The sequence below is a fragment of the Narcine bancroftii genome, chromosome 5 (assembly GCF_036971445.1).
Source record: "Narcine bancroftii isolate sNarBan1 chromosome 5, sNarBan1.hap1, whole genome shotgun sequence".
Lineage (NCBI taxonomy): Eukaryota > Metazoa > Chordata > Chondrichthyes > Torpediniformes > Narcinidae > Narcine > Narcine bancroftii.
The window spans coordinates 20964528-20981328 of record NC_091473.1 but is presented as its reverse complement, the minus strand read 5'-3'; the positions used below and the strand labels follow the sequence as shown (position 1 = coordinate 20981328).

The 16801-nt window shown below is 42.7% G+C and overlaps 1 protein-coding gene across 1 annotated transcript in view; it reads left to right on the top strand.

The window, feature by feature from the left end:
• Positions 1-16801, top strand: part of LOC138763184 (metabotropic glutamate receptor 7-like) — a 583408-nt gene that overhangs the window by 147204 nt on the left and 419403 nt on the right. The window contains exon 3 of the mRNA XM_069936932.1: positions 1759-1913. Coding sequence (XP_069793033.1) covers positions 1759-1913 — 155 coding nt within the window. The remainder of the gene's footprint in view (positions 1-1758; positions 1914-16801) is intronic.

Genomic DNA, 16801 nt, shown 5'->3' with positions numbered 1-16801 from the left:
CAAAGACTAGAACATCTGTATGAAAAACATTTCCAATTGTCAGTACTGTCAAATGAATGATCCATCTCTTTCTCACCATTACAATTGCTGGACGTCGTCTATTCGGTTCAAAGAATGATATCAAGAAGTAACATGGAGAATTGGGTCCAAACAAGACTGTGGATCTCATCAGCATTTTTATTGAAGCATGAAAGGATTTCAGTGCAAAAGCAGCCCTGGTAGCTACACAATGAAGTGGAAAATTTCATTGGTATGGTCTGCCCACCATAGCAGGGCAAGTCCAGTCAGGTCAGTTCCCACATTATCAGCAGATTTGAAATCAGTAGGATGGTGGATGGTGCTGTTGATGGTCACTCTACTCAGAAGATCTGCTCGCTGATGGTCACTTTTTGTTTGTCAAGAACACTTGGCTGCAAATCTCATAGCATCCTTTATCTAAAATACGAACGTGTGAACAAAATTCTCGAATTGAGGTGAGGGACCAACTTTGTCATCAAGGGAAAATTCAACAGTGTGGCACTAAATAACTGGTAAAACTAATGTCATTGGGAATTGGTGAAAATGATGATGGTTGTGAATGTTGAAAGGCCATTTCCACAAGAACTGGCATCCAACTATCTGCCGCTTACTCAATGCTGCTGCCATCTTCAGTGTTTTGGTTTGTTTGCATGTCTACATATTTTAAAAAAAATCAAAAGTCTTTGTCACTATACAGTCAGACCTCTCAAACATCCTGCCTTGGACTAATTTGTAGCAAGTAATATTGAATTGTGCAAATGGTGACAGAGCTCATCATTTTACTGAGACAGTCACAGCTTGCTTGGTAGAACCATTGGCTCCAAGTCTGAAGGTACTGGAAAAGTCCATTTTCAGGCCATTGGGTCACAGGCTACTCCAGGCATAATATAAAATGCTGTTCTTCAAATTTGTGTGGGGCCTCCCACTAGCAGTGGCCGAGCCCAAGGACAGACTGGCCTATGCAGGAATGAAGGCAGGTTAAAATGGATGATACTTTGGGAGTTCCACCTGGCTCCTCAGGTGACTACGGTTGGTTTATCAAAAAGTCAGAGGTTGGATGGTTAATGACTCCAAATCCTTGGAGGAGAGAGCATGTATTTAATAGAATTTATTGAGACAATCATTAGCACGTGCTGATAATGAAGGATTTTGAATGGTCCAAGTGTGGCCACCTTCGACAAGAAGGGGGCAACACACAGACGCCAGAGACATGGGTTCAATCCTGACATTGAGTGCTCTGCGTGGACTTTGCATTTTCTCCCACTAACAATGTGGGTCTGCTCCAGGTTCTCCATCTTCTTCCCATATCTCAAAGGCGCAAGGTTTGGCACGTTAACCTGCTGCTCTATATTTCCCATCCTGTATGCATGGGTGAATGAATGTTGGAGGAACTGATAAGAATGTGCGGTAAGAAAAAAAAAGGATTTATTTAAGATCACTGTAAATGCATGTGGCTGGTTCGCACAGCCAAAGGGCCTGTTTTCATGCGATACAGCAATAAGATTTTAGATCATATACTCATTTTATCGGTGTAATCTGTCCCCATTACTAATCAAGATGTTGCAAACAACCAGTTGTTATTGATTCATTTTAGCATCAATCAGATGAGACAGGAGAATCACCAGATTAGACGGAGCACCTTTGCTTGTTGTTCATTAATCATCATATCCATTTAAGCATTTCATTTGATGTATTCAAATTGTGCTCACCTGACTGAGAACTGTTGGTTATTTTGTACAGGCATGTTCTCGCAGCTGCCAAAAGAGCGAACAAAGCAGGCCATTTTGTCTGGGTCGGCTCCGACAGCTGGGGCTCGAAGACTTCTCCAGTAAAACAGCAGGGGGAAGTGGCTGAGGGGGCAGTGACCATTCTGCAGAAAAGAGCCTCTGTGGAAGGTAAGAATATCATTGGTCTTTAGGACGGGCAAAGCACTGTCTTCACAGTTAAAAATCTCAGCAAAGGTGATTGGAGCCCAATTTTATGAGCATCTGAATTTACAAGTGACTTGCCTTACACTGGTCCCACATGGCTCACCAGCTGACTTGACCTTTCTGTGCAGAAATTGATTTAAGTGATCTAGATCTGGACCACAATCAAAATTATTCCCAGTGCATTGGGTATATTGGCAGAAAAATATATTTTCCCTTTTACTATGGATCCCAGACAAAAGCAATTCATCTTAAAGGGAAGCAATGCTTTATACTATGGGTCTGCAAAAATAGCTTTTGTCATTTGTAGCCTTTATATGCATGAGCAGGATTAATACCAAGGTCTGTTTTTACCTACCAGTGATATCATTTCCTCTAAAGCAATTTCCTGTGCTTGTACAATTTTTTGATGAATGGAATGGAAAGAGGTAAGGCTACATGATGTGTTGTGTGTGTAATGATTGGTTCCTTGACATATCTGTAATTAAAAATGTAAATAATTTCTAAAATATTCATATAATGGCAATATTATTGTCATGAATACTCCAAGCCATGATCAGACTGTATCTGTCTGCACAATCTTAAATGATGGCTTATTTGTATTAATGGAGTAGTTGACTTGATTTTGAATTGGCTGACTTTCCTCAAGATCGCTAATTATAGTGTTAAGAGTTGCAGTGAACTGCACTTTCATCTGTAGTTATGCAGTTCTGGCCACTCTCTGAAGATTTTGGTATCATAACTTTATGAAGAAATCCTGCTAATGTAGTTATGACACATGCTCTAATTTTACATGATTGTAATGGCGAATTGAGCTCATTGTTTTTGTGACTGAGACTTAGTGCAAGAATCTTAATTTGGAAAGCATTTTTTCAACACATCCAACAGAGTTTGTTGCAACAGTCAGTGGATACTAAAACTCGAAGAGGGGCCCAACTGGAGCTTGCATTGGAAAATAACCCTGGCCATTTCACTGTCCATTCAGTGGGAGACTATTTTGGGGTCAGTGATCACACTTTGAGTTTCAGATAGCGTTAAATAAGGATAAGGCTGGACCTTGTGGGTAAATACTGAATCATTGGACGAGAAATTAAGACATTGGTGAAAAACTAATGGGCGTTTATTTTTGAGAAACTGTTACTGGGCAAGTCTACAAATGATGTGTGGCAGTTGGTTTTTTTTATTTAATTTTTTTATTTTTCACACCATAAACCACATTGACCATACATTTTCCTTTTCAAATATATACAGTGTCATTTTCTTCCCCCCCCATCCCACCCTCCCTATCTCCCCCCCCCATCCATTTAAAGTACAAAATCTAAGATACATTAAACCAGTCAAACAATGTCATTCAATAAAAAGAAACAAGAAATTCCACTGAGTCAATTCTTTTCATTTCCTTCTCCTTTCGTTAATTTAGGTAGTGAATATCCCCGGTAGGTTTTCTCTATTGTGTTTCATGTAAGGCTCCCATATTTGTTCAAATATTTCAATATTATTTCTTAAACTATATGTTATTTTTTCTAATGGAATACATTTATTCATTTCTATATACCATTGTTGTATTTTCAAATTATCTTCCAATTTCCAGGTTGACATAATACATTTTTTTGCTACGGCTAGAGCTATCTTAACAAATCTTTTTTGTGCACCATCCAAATCAAGTCCAAATTCTTTGTTTTTTATGTTACTTAGGAGGAAGATCTCTGGGTTTTTTGGTATATTGTTTTCTGTAATTTTATTTAATATCTGGTTTAGATCTTGCCAAAATTTTTCTACTTTCTCACATGTCCAGATTGTTGTTTAAGAACCAGCTGATCAGAGTGCAGAACTGTCATGTTCCAGTAAGAAGGCAGGGCAAGGATGGCGAGGTAAGAGAATCTAGGATGAAGAGAGAGGTGGTGAATTTAGCCTGAATGAGAAAGGAACCTAAAAGCAGGCAAGCCCCGCAAGTAATACAAAGATGGCAGGAGAAAGCATACGCGGAAGTTTAGGAAGGCTAAAAAAAGGAGCCATGAAATGTCCTTGGTGAATGGGATTAAAGAGATTCCAAAGCATTTTCTAACTACATTTAAAATCAACTGGGGAGAGGGTAGGACTACTCCAGGATAAAGGATAGAGGCAGAGGGCCTTGGCAAGGTACTGAACAATGACTTCACATTGGTATTCACCAAGAAGGATATGAAGGAGAGCTTGAGCACAGTGGGAAATGTTCATGTGCTAGGACATTTTAAGATAAAGAAGGAAGAGGGGCTTGGTCTTTTAAAGGGCATTAAGGAGAATAAGTCCACAGGACTAGATAGGATATATTTCAGGTTATTGAAAGAGGCCAGAGGAGAGATTGGAAGCATGACAAAGATCTTTGTACCATCACTTGAATCAGGAGAGAATGTGGAGGACTGGAGAGTAGCCAGTATTTTTCATTTGTTCACAAAGGAAATAATCCAAGAAACTATAAGGCAGTGAGCCTCAGATTCGTGGTAGAGAAACTATTGGAGAGGATACTCAAGGATAAGGTTTGCATGTATTTGAAAAATAATAGCCTGATTAGCATGTTTTTGTGCAGAGCATTGTTGTGTGATAACTCTCTTGCAGATCTAACAGTAGGTCAAGTCTTAGAAACTTGACTGAGTTTTTTTGAGGAGGTGTCATTAGTGGTTGATGAGGATAGGGCAATCGATATTGTCTGCACAGACTTTAATTAGGCATTTGACAAGGTCCCTCATGGTCGACCGATGAAGAGTATCAATGTTCATGGGATCCATGGTGAATTTATAATTTTGATTTGGATCTGCTTCCATTGAAGACACATTAGTGGCAGAGGATGCTCTGCTGGCTGGAGGTCCGTGACTAGCGGTGTTCTGCAGGAATTGGCATTGGAACCCCTCAATCTGTTACAGCGATTGGTGGAATTTAATCCAAGTGAGGTGTAGCATTTTGCGAGGTCAAGTATGTAGTTAACAGCATTGATGTTCAGAGGGATCTGGAAGTCAAAGTCTACAGCTCCCTAAAAATGGGTGATATGGCAGCTCGCCACTACGGAAATCGAGCCGGCGCATTGCGTGGCGTGCGCTGTAGTCAACAGCAGCATAACACACTGTAGCACATCCTTTGACACAGTGAACTAGCCCGGTTGAAAGCTGGAGCAGTACAAGACCAGCAGCCCTAAAATGGCACTGGCCAAGCTGGTCAGCTAACAGAGCAATAACAGGCTGAGGAAGAAGGGTATTCACATGCAAGAATGTTCCCATCCGCTGTTGTAATTCATGCAGCTGATGTCAGCCAATCAAACAAATAGCGGGAGCCTTTCCAGCCTCAATAAATCTCAGTGCTTAACCTCCCACACTGCGAGAGTGTGTGTTTCTTTGTAGCAGTTGGCTACAAATGCGAGTAGCTCCAGTAGTGAATTTGGCAGGTGACATGATTGCTTTCATTGCATTGAGTATGTGAGCATGGAAATCTATTGCTGCCATATAAAATTTTGGTCAGACTGCACATAGAATGTGATGTGCAATTCTGGTTGCTCATTACAGGAAGGATGTGGAAGCTTTGGAAAGGCAACAGGATTGCAGGGACAGTTTGGACAAACTAGGCTTGTTTATTTAGAGGATGATGAAAGACCTGATGGATTTATAAAATGATGACAGGCATTGAGGATAGAGAGTCAGAATCTTTGTCAAATACTAGAGAATATGCATTTAAAATGAGAAGAGGAATGCATAAATGAGATGTGCAGGGTATGTTTTCATACACAGTCTAGTAGGTGCCTGGTACAGGCTGCCAGGGTAGTGGCAGAAGGAGATACGATCATGGTGTTAAGAGGCTTCCTGTTGGACACATAACTATGCAAAGACTGGAGGGGTATGGATTGAATGCAGCAAGAAGAAATTTAGGTTAATCTGGCATTGTCTTTTGTGCAGACATTATTGGCCTTAAAGCTTGATTCTGGGCTCTCCTGTTTGTTGTTGCTGAGGCTGTTTGCCCAAGGCGTGATTGTGGATACAATTTTCTGAATGAATCTGACTGATACTGCTGGTGCTTCAGTTGATAGAAAATCTACCTCTGAGAGGATGGTGGAATCAGGTTCAGTTAGAACATTCTGAGGGGTAGGTTCGACATGTGTTAGGAAAGGCAAGAATTGATTAGGATAGTCAGCATTGCTTTGTGTGTGTGAAATCATATCTAATGAGTTTGATGGTTGTCTAAAAAGATGACTAGGTGGATTTGTAGGGTTGGCCCATCGACATTGTTTGCATGGATTTTTGAAAGGCTTTGACAAGGTCCTGGATGTTAGGCTCATCCAGAGGGTCAGAATGCATGAGATCCAGGATAAGATGCCCAATTGGATACAGAAATGGCTTGATGGTAGCAGCCAGAGAGTGAGAGTGGAGGGTTGTTATTCAGGTTTGGGGTCTGTGTACCTTAGTGTTTCTTCTTCTTTGGCTTGGCTTCGCGGACGAAGATTTTTATGGAGGGGGTAAAAGTCCACATCAGCTGCAGGCTCGTTTGTGGCTGACAAGTCCGATGCGGGACAGGCAGACACGGTTGCAGCGGCTGCAGGGGAAAATTGGTTGGTTGGGGTTGGGTGTTGGGTTTTTCCTCCTTTGCCTTTTGTCAGTGAGGTGGGCTCTGCGGTCTTCTTCAAAGGAGGTTGCTGCCCGCCAAACTGTGAGGCGCCAAGATGCACGGTTTGAGGCGATATCAGCCCACTGGCGGTGGTCAATGTGGCAGGCACCAAGAGATTTCTTTAGGCAGTCCTTGTACCTTTTCTTTGGTGCACCTCTGTCTCGGTGGCCAGTGGAGAGCTCGCCATATAACACAATCTTGGGAAGGCGATGGCCCTCCATTCTGGAGACGTGACCCATCCAGCGCAGCTGGATCTTCAGCAGCGTGGACTCGATGCTGTCGACCTCTGCCATCTCGAGTACTTCGACGTTAGGGATGAAAGCGCTCCAATGGATGTTGAGGATGGAGCGGAGACAACGCTGGTGGAAGCGTTCTAGGAGCCGTAGGTAATGCCGGTAGAGGACCCATGATTCGGAGCCGAACAGGAGTGTGGGTATGACAACGGCTCTGTATACGCTTATCTTTGTGAGGTTTTTCAGTTGGTTGTTTTTCCAGACTCTTTTGTGTAGTCTTCCAAAGGTGCTATTTGCCTTGGCGAGTCTGTTGTCTATCTCATTGTCGATCCTTGCATCTGATGAAATGGTGCAGCCGAGATAGATAAACTGGTTGACCGTTTTGAGTTTTGTGTGCCCGATGGAGATGTGGGGGGGCTGGTAGTCATGGTGGGGAGCTGGCTGATGGAGGACCTCAGTTTTTTTCAGGCTGACTTCCAGGCCAAACATTTTGGCAGTTTCCGCAAAACAGGACGTCAAGCGCTGAAGAGCTGGCTCTGAATGGGCAACTAAAGCGGCATCGTCTGCAAAGAGTAGTTCACGGACAAGTTTCTCTTGTGTCTTGGTGTGAGCTTGCAGGCGGTACATCCGGTACCGCACGGATGGCAGTACCTTAGTGTACGACAGGGATTATTGATGGTTCGCCTGTTGCTTGTCATCCACATTAACCACTTGGATGATTGAAGGATCAAAATGAACTGGAAAAGTAGGCCAAATTATAGCAAATGGAATTTGCCTCTGGCACGTGTGAAGTGTTGCACTTTGGTAGGTTAAACAAGGACAGGACGTACAGTAAATAGAAGGTAGACAGGGTGGTGAAAGAGGCATTTGGCATGCTTGCCTTCAATGGTCAAGACACTGACTACAGCAACCCCTGTTCAAAATGTTGATGAGATTGCACTTGGAGTATTGTGTGCCATTCCGCATACTCAACTATAGGAAAGCTTTCAAGCTGAATGGGTGCAGAAATAATTCATAATAAATGTTACCAGGATTAGCAGGCTTGAATAACAAAAAAGGCTGGATAGGCTTGAACCTTTCTCCCTGGAGCTGAGGAGGCTGAGTGGGGACTTTATAGAGATGTATAAAATCATGAGGATCGTAGATTAGGTTAAAAATTAAAATTAAAAAATTTAATGTGAGAGGGAAAAGATTTTAAAGAGTCCTGAGAGTCACTTTTTTTCACACACAGATGGTGGTAGGTGCATGGAACAACCTGCCAGAGAAAATAAATAGAGGCTGGCACAATTATAATTTTTAAAGGTCATTTTGACATGTACATGGTTAAGAGGGATATGGCACAAACATGGGCAAATGGGACTAGTTTGGGCAGGCAACTTTGTTGGCATGGACAGGTTAGATCAATGAGTGCATTTCTGTGGTGAAATTTGAAAGGCATTTGACAAGGGCTTAAAGGCGAATGTGCAAAGTGCAAGAAGCAGACAAACTGTACTGATTGGATAGATCTTCAAATGGCTGGCAGACACATCATCAGCTAAATTACCTAAAAAAGCCATGAATTTTAGAAAAAAAAGCATCTGCTGGAGTGTGCATGATGCAGGTATAATTCTTACAAAAGGACCTATGGCAATTTGGAATTACTCAGAGTGACTGTTCAAAGTGCATTCCTAATACACTTCAATATTTTCTCTATTTACAAAAGGTATTGAACAACAATCAGAGTTGTGTTTCCCATTCCTGGCCACATTTCACTGGCATTCTGTCTCCCGATATGCCGCATTCTGACTCATTTGGCAGGAATGATCTTTTCCCTTTTGTAATTGACTTCTGCCTCTTCAAACTTCATTATCACTTCAACAGCATCCGCTCACTCAGCCATTATGCAATTCACGTGCAGAATTTTCCACTTCAGCCCTGATACTGTTCTTCCTTCTCTTGGGCACTTCTTTCCTTGCCACCCTCTCTTTTCCCAGTATGCTTTTCACTTTTTTGCAGTGTTATCTGGGATTTCTTCTATCTGCATTAACATTGGTTCTTATGTTAGACTGATTGTAATTTGAATCGTGACATACAAATTCAAGTAAGAAGGAGGTATTTGAATTACTGTTATTGCATCAGTTATTTTACCAAACATATTCCAATAGTTCTTCAAATTCCACCCGTTCCCCTTGATCATTCCCTCTGCCTCCATTTTCACCAAATCTTTTTGAAAGCTAGTGGTGAATCTATGCCCATTCTCATTCTAGATCATAACAATTCTTTATGTAAAAACATTTGTCCTTTCCTCCTCCAACCAGTTACTATAAATCTGTGTCCTCTGATTACCATTCCTCTTGGAACAGGAAAGCATTTTATTTTTATTGGTGTTTAGTTTTGTGGAGATTGAATGAGCCCGGAGCATAAAGGAGGGGATGTGTGTTCAGTTTTATTGTCAACCATCAGGTTATCACTTGGAAGTGGATTGCCTTTGGTCCAATTTTAAAAACGTAGGCTCTGAAGACGAAATGTAAACTGGGATAAACACGATTCTCATTCATGGCAGTTATGGATGAAGAATCTGAAAACAAGGTTATTTTTTTGATAATGATAAGTGAGGAATCTCTTGATGGTGTAGATGCCTGCTGGGGTTGCTCACGTCTGGGTGGCTCAGTGGTGCAGTAGTGCATTGTGCTGCATCCTCACAGTTCCAGTAACCCAGGACTAATCCTGACCTTGAGTACTGCCTGGTGTGCAGCTTGCAAGTCGCGTGTGTCTTCCCCTCCCATGCTCCATTTTCTTCAGTATCCCATAGATTTGAGTGTTGGGAAGGTAATTGGCCACTATAAATTGTCCCTAGTGTATAGGTGAGGAGTATTATCTAGGTGGGGGGGGTGGCAAAGGGAGAATTGATGGGATTGTGAGGAGAATGAAATGGGACAAATGTTGGTTTGATGTAAATGGATGCTTGATGGTCAATGTGAATGCACTGGGCCAGAAAACATTATCAGTCTGACTCCAAATTCAAGCCCTGTTCTCAACCTTTGTAACAAGCTAGCATGTAGATAGTTTCACAATGAACCTACCCTTTTATGAAATTGTCCCTTGACTGAGTGGTTAGTGCATTAATGAAATCACGACCATAGCTCTCCTGAAATATTCTTATCTTTGTGTTCATGGCAGAGCATTCTAACTAAATTTGAACAACCTGATTCAAGTACTTAAAACTATGAGAGGCACAGCTAGATAGATGTTCAAAATCTTTTTCCCATGGAAGAGGTATCAAAAACAGGAAGGTATGGGTTGAAGGTGAGAAGAAATGGTTTTAAAGTGGATCCAGTGGAAAGGTTCTTCCACAGAAAGTAGATGGTACTTGGAAAACATCACCAGAGGAGGTGGTAGAATTGATTACACCCAGTATCTCTAAGAGACATACATTATATTTAAGAGATATTCAGACATGCATGTACATAGCCACAGAACAGAAGGACATGGACCTAATATAAGCAAATAGGATTAGTGGAGATGAACAAAAGAGTGGCCAAAGAGATGGTGGGCCAAATGGAGTATTTATGCTCCGTACAACTGTGATTGTGTTTCTCACTGTGGCCTCCACAAATGGCAGCTATCAGATGTGAAGCACTGTTCAATAAATCTGGATATGTAGAAGATTCTCTGAACATCAAGACCCGGGGTGCAGGGCTGCCGTAGCTCACTGGAGCCCCATTCTGGCACCTCATCGGGCCGCTCATGCATTTCATCGGGCCTCTTCGGGGCCGCTCTGGCACCTTATGGCATACCCATGCTCAGGGTGGTGGTGTATAAGATGACCCTAAACCCCCCCCACCCATGAGCATTGTTCTCTATTCTGGACATTCCTGTTTCTTTCACAACCAGTTGTCCTACATTGTAGATCTACAGTTCGCTGTCAATTATGCCATGTCAATTACAACATGGCGGCCGTCAAGGTTAGGTCTCGTGAGACTCCTTGTTGCCGTTTTTGGTGAGCTCCTGCACCTAAAAAAAAATTGCATTTCACCCCGATCAACAGCCAGCTGATAATTTGTTTTCTCTCTCAATGCTCTTTTGTCTCCAGTCCACATTATTACCTTGAATCTGTTTTGTTTATATAATGCAATTATGTGGATTACCAGTAGAGGGATCCTAAACCTAAACCTATAGTTCCCGCTCAAGTCATTGGCTGAACTTTGTCAGAGTTGTTTGATGTTTGTGAGTGAAATAATGATCGCTGATGAATGGGGTGTAGGGGCATGAGCACTGGCTGACTCTTCATTGCATAATCTTGTGTGCCCCACATGCAGAAGCACACACATATTTTGGGGTGTTTTTCGATTGATGCATTACTGGCTTGTCTTCTTTCAAGATGTCCATTTCCTCTTCTTTTCCAACGTTGCATTTTGTCTTAATTGTCAGCTCATTGGGTTATACAAGAAGCAAGTGTCTGCTTGTAACTAACTCAACTCAGAGAGAGTGGAAACTACCATGAGGTGGCAAGGTTGGCATAGCAGTTAGCACAACACTGTTACAGCACCAGCGATCGGGACTGAGGTTTGAATCTGGCGCTGTCTGTAAGGTGTTTGTACGTTCTTCCCGTGTCTACGTGGGTTTCCCCTGTGGGCTTCGGTTTCAAAACGTTTGGGGACTGTTGGTTATTTGGATGTAATTGAGCAGCATGGACTCGTGGGCCAAAATGCTGTATGTCTAAATTTAAAACCTAAAAATTTAAGACACGAGTCCCAATGGACCAGAGAGGCACTGCTCCTCCTGTTAATGATGTTTTAGTACTCAATAATCTTTTTTTCTAGTCTTTTAACTGTTTTGAAGCTTTTATTCCGATTCTGCACAATCATGTGTGATATTGTGGAGCAGATATCATGCAGATGGATGTAAAAATTGCCTCCAGTGCTGGCGGTCAGATTTTAGAACATTTATGACGGTCCAAGAGAAGGTTAAAAAAAAGGATTTAGTTGGATGCTTGTGATCCACATGGTTGGATTGCAAATGTTGTAATTGTTCTCTTTGGAAAGAATGAGAGGGGATTGTATCGAGGTAGACAATATCATTAAGGGTTCTGACAGTAATAAGGGGAAATATTCTCATCTGATTGATAATTCAAGGATTACCAGGCATTAAAAATTCCTGGATGACGTTACATAAGGATATGAGAAGAAAAACTGAGGATAGATGAGAAACTCGTTGCGCGGTAGGCCAATGGAAAAAAAATGTAAGAAATAGGAGCAAGAGAAGGTCATTTGGCCTGTTGAGTCTACTCTACAATTTAATAAGATCATGGCTAATCTGGCCATGTACTCAACTCCAGCTGAGTTTGCCTACAGTGCAAAAATCCATCAAGTTTTGTCTTAAATGTATTTAAGCCTCCACAGCTTTGTTGAGCAAAGAATTCCACAGATACACAACACTTTGGAAAAGACTATTTTAAAACTTCTCTTCCCCCTCTCCCCCCCCCACCAATCTTGAAACTATGTCCCCTATTTCACCTACCAGGGCAAACAACTTTCCTGTTTCTATCTTATCTATTCCCTTTCATAATTTTACATTTCTACAAGATGCCCTCTCATTCTTCTGAATTCCAATGAGTATAGTCTTAGGCAACTCAATCTCCTTATAGTTTAATCCCCTTGTCCCTGAATAAAGCTGATGAACCTCCTCTGCACCACCTCCAAAGCAAGCAGATCTTTTCTCAAGCAAGGACATCAAAACTGCACACAATACTCCAGGTGCAGCCTTATTAGTACCCTGTACAGTTGCAGCAGAAGCTCCCTGTTCTTAAATTCAATTCTCTTGTATTGAAAGCCAGCATTTTATTTTGTTGCCTTGATTATTTTTTTGCACCTGCAAAACAACCTTTTGCAATTCGTGCACAAGCTCTCACAAGTCCTTCTACACAGCAGCATGCTGCAAGCTTTCACCATTTGAAGAATAATGTGATTTCCCCTGCCCCCCCCCAGTCCAAAACAGTTGACTTTGCACTTACCAACATAGTCTGCCAGACCCTCACCCACTCACTTAACCTTTGCAGCCTCAGCATCCTCTGCAAAATTTGCTTTACTGCACAATTTGGTGTCATCAGCAATCTTTGATACTCCCTCATCCAAATTGTCAATGTACATCATGAACAGTTGCAAAAGCAGCACTGATCCTTGCAATGCTCTACTCACCATTGATTTCCAATCAGAGAAATAAGATTTAAGATACCTTTATTGTCATGTAATAGTACAGAACATGTAATAATACACAAAATTGCTCTCTGCCTGCCTTAAGGCGCACAAAGAGCCACGATTAGTGTTGTCCAGTGCCCCTTACAGTAAGAGAGAAAGAGAAGCAAAAGAGAGTCTGTTCAGATTTATTAAGGGGGGAGTGTTCTCCCCATTTCTGGTGCCTTGCACTGATCCACTGCTCCTCAGAGTCTGCAACCCCTCATGGCCATTGCTGAGACTAGGTGTTGCCAACTTGGGAATATACCTCTGCGGTTGGAGGATTTTACTTACACCATCTGCTCCTTTAGCAAGTGGTTTAAAGCCTGTGCAGAGCTGCCAGCTGCTGAATCCATCGAATCAGTGCTGTGTCTTACTCTCCACTGTCCCGGGTACGCACCAACAGCAACACTGCCGTTACAGTAGTACCACCTCTCCCTTCTATTGGTTAACTAATCCTCTATCCATCCTAATACTTTACCAACATTCTCTCCCCACCCAGCCCCCGCACCCTTAGCTTCTGGAAGTCTTTTTTGAGGCCCCTTACAGATGCCGTCTAGAAATCCAAGTGCTTTGCATCTCCCTATTCCCCTCCATCCATTGAGCTCATTATATCCCTGAACCACTTCATTAAATTTGTCAAATATGGCCTGCCCTTTCTGAATCCATGCTGAATTTTCCTGATGGACCAATTTCTATTCAGATGTCTTTCTATTTCTTCCTTAATGATAGCTATGTCCACGTTGCTGACTTCAGACATTAAGCTAATTGGCCATTAGTTAACTAATTTAAAAAAAAAATTTGTGCTAATTTACTTTTGAAAATATTTTTCCTTTCTTTATTGCTTGTGTATTGGTTCTTTGCAGCTTTTTAAAAATTCCTATTTCCCACTACTCTTGGTGACTGTATGCATGAACTTTTAATTTGATGCATATCCTTGGCACTCCCCACCCTTACCGTCCTTAGTTTTAACTGGAATATTCTTTTGTTGAGAACAACGTCTTCTACTGTTTCTCTAATGTCCCACCATTTAGCCAGTGTTCAATCAGTTTTGGGGCTTCCAAGGAGAGTGGGTGTGCACATGAAGTAAAATGTTTCAGGAAGCTGGAAGGAAGGGAGCTATCATTCTTCCTTGTCTTTGCATTGGAGCTTGATGTTCCAAATGATCTCTGTCCATGCTGAAAGGGTGAAATTAAAGCTGGACTCCTTCAGTTGTTGAAAATTGACCATGACATCTGAGCCAATAATGATGGAAAATCTAACTTAAAATGGATGTGAAACTCAGGCTAAAAAATGTGGGATGCTTTCTGCCTGGCAAAGAGATTCTAGCACTTTGCTCTCTGGCTTCCAGAACCCCCACTCCCAGAAGGAGTAACCAGCAATACCTTTGATGTTGATTTCTTGCATTTCCCATTATGTTTTTACCTCTGTTTTCCTCTTTCTAGATTTATCAGTTCCATCTTAATCTTGGGCTTGACTTTGCTTGTCCTCTGAAATGTTAGCCACTGGGTAGCACGGTAACACAGCTGGGAGGGTCAGAGAAAGGGTTCCATCCTGATCTTCTGTGTTTGCATATTGTCCCAATGATTGTTTGGGTTACCCCTGGGTTCCTCCTACAACCCAAAGATAGTTGAGTTGGTCAGCAATTTGACAACTTCAAATTGCTCCAAGTGTGCCCATGGACAGTATAATCCGGGAGCAGTTGATGAAAGTGTGGGCACCCATTTTCATGTCATCAGCAACTTTGAACCTTGCACTCTGTCCCTTGGCCAAAGCATTAATGTTGGTGATCAATAATTGAGGATAATTGACTCTTGGAGCTCACCACTAGTTACATCCAGCATGAAAAAGGCTGGTTTATTTTGATTTTGTTTTCTGTGTATTCAGGTGTCTTCCATCCATGTTAACATGCTTACTTCAATAATGTGACCCCTTTTATGTCATCTTTATATGATACCATATCAGATGCCTTCTGGAAATCCAAATACATTACATTAGGCTCTTTCAGGTGGCCAGAATACTCTGATGTAAAGCCGCATATTCTACCCCTATGTGACTCTCAGGGTACCCACCTGAAAGAGCAGGAGGCACCTCTGGGGCACACTTTCTAACCCTCCTCTAGAAGGGATAATCGCCGGAGCACTGAAGTTCCCCAAGGCACGTGAATGGAGCTGCTTGAAAGCAGCTGCTAAGCGGCGGGCTGATGACACTATCAGCTGGCGACCCAACTCCCTGCTGCCTGACAGCCCCCCGCCACACAACCCGACAACCCCCCCTCAGCTGCCTGACAGCTCCCCTCCCCACTGCCCAACTGCTCCCCTCCCCACTGCCTGACAGCCCCCCTCCCCGCTGCCCGACAGCCCCGACATTCCCCGCTGGCCACCCCTGCCCTGACGTACTGCCGACCTCCCCTCCCTAGTAAGGCAGGGTCGGTCAGGCAGCAGGGAGGGGGCAGGGGACAGCTGTTGGGCAGCGGAGAGGGCGGCTTCAGGCAGCGGGATGGGGGCGGCTGGTGCGGGCTTTCACAGCCCGGCTGGACGCCCTGCATCAGGGCCGCTCTCTGCTGCTCAAAATGTGGCATAGTCATGACTGTCTTCCCTACCCATAAACCCCCACGCAGGTGGGAAACATAGAGACGGCCGCATATTTATGATGGGTGGCACGAGTTACCCTGTGTCCTTCATATGCGGAGGCGCTACGAGGCGTCTCTGGAACAACAGGCCCTTTTAGGTGGGCTGTAGCAACCTTTTAGGGCTGCCACCTGAAAGGTGAGTCTTCAGTCTGGGATCCGCTCCTGCAGCAACCCTCAAGGTGGAGGATGCACCTGAAAATGGCTATTCTCTGCCTTTAACTTCAATTGTAGTAGATTATGTGTAGATTTATGTCCTGGGTAAACTTGAACTTCTCATTTTAGATTGGTCACAATGTTTGAGCTACTGAAAGAAAATAGACACACACATTGAGAGCAGTTCAGTTTATTCAAATGTTTATTACAAATTCAAAAGCTGATTTCAAACTACAATATGCTAGCCCTTCCCAACTATACTTATCAATGCCTGGACTGGCCCCAACTGCCGAAGTGAGGCAATGACTGCACACTTGTAGTAGGTTGTCTGGGCGCCAATAGCAGCTTCTCCACCTCCCTCAACTGGGACGTTAGCTGGACTGTAGAAGTTCTTCTTCTTGCTGAGAGATTTTGCCACCTCCCGGAGAGTCTCAAACTTCAGCAGGTGGACCATGGCTTATATTACCCAAAAGTTGTTTACTTCATAGCTTATCTCTTTGAACAAATGATTTAATTATCTTCAAGGTCTCCTGACAGTCTGCGACCAACAAAAGAAAACTGGATCTCTGGGCCTCATGGTGGAATTTAGATGTGTCATATGCATCCCTGGGCCTCATAGTGTAAATTAGATTATGTCTTCTGATTCAACTGCATCCTGGCCCCATGGTGGAATTTAGGTGTATCTACTAATTCATATCCATCCCTTGGCCCCATAGTGTAAATTAGATTATGTCTGCTGATTCTAAAAAAACAAACAGGTTCTTTGCAGAAGCAAGGGCTGCAAAAGTAAAAAAAAACACGGTTTAAATCTTCCATTACAATTCACTCCTCTCTGATTTAGTACAATCTTTCTAGCTGCTCTAGTTGTTCCAATTCTGGCCTTTTTGTGTATTCCCAATTTTAATCACAGTAACTAGAGCTAAATAAAGTCTGAAGCTTCCCCCTGAATATTTTATGCTTCCTTTTCCCAGTTCAAGATGTTATCTGTGCTCCATCTCC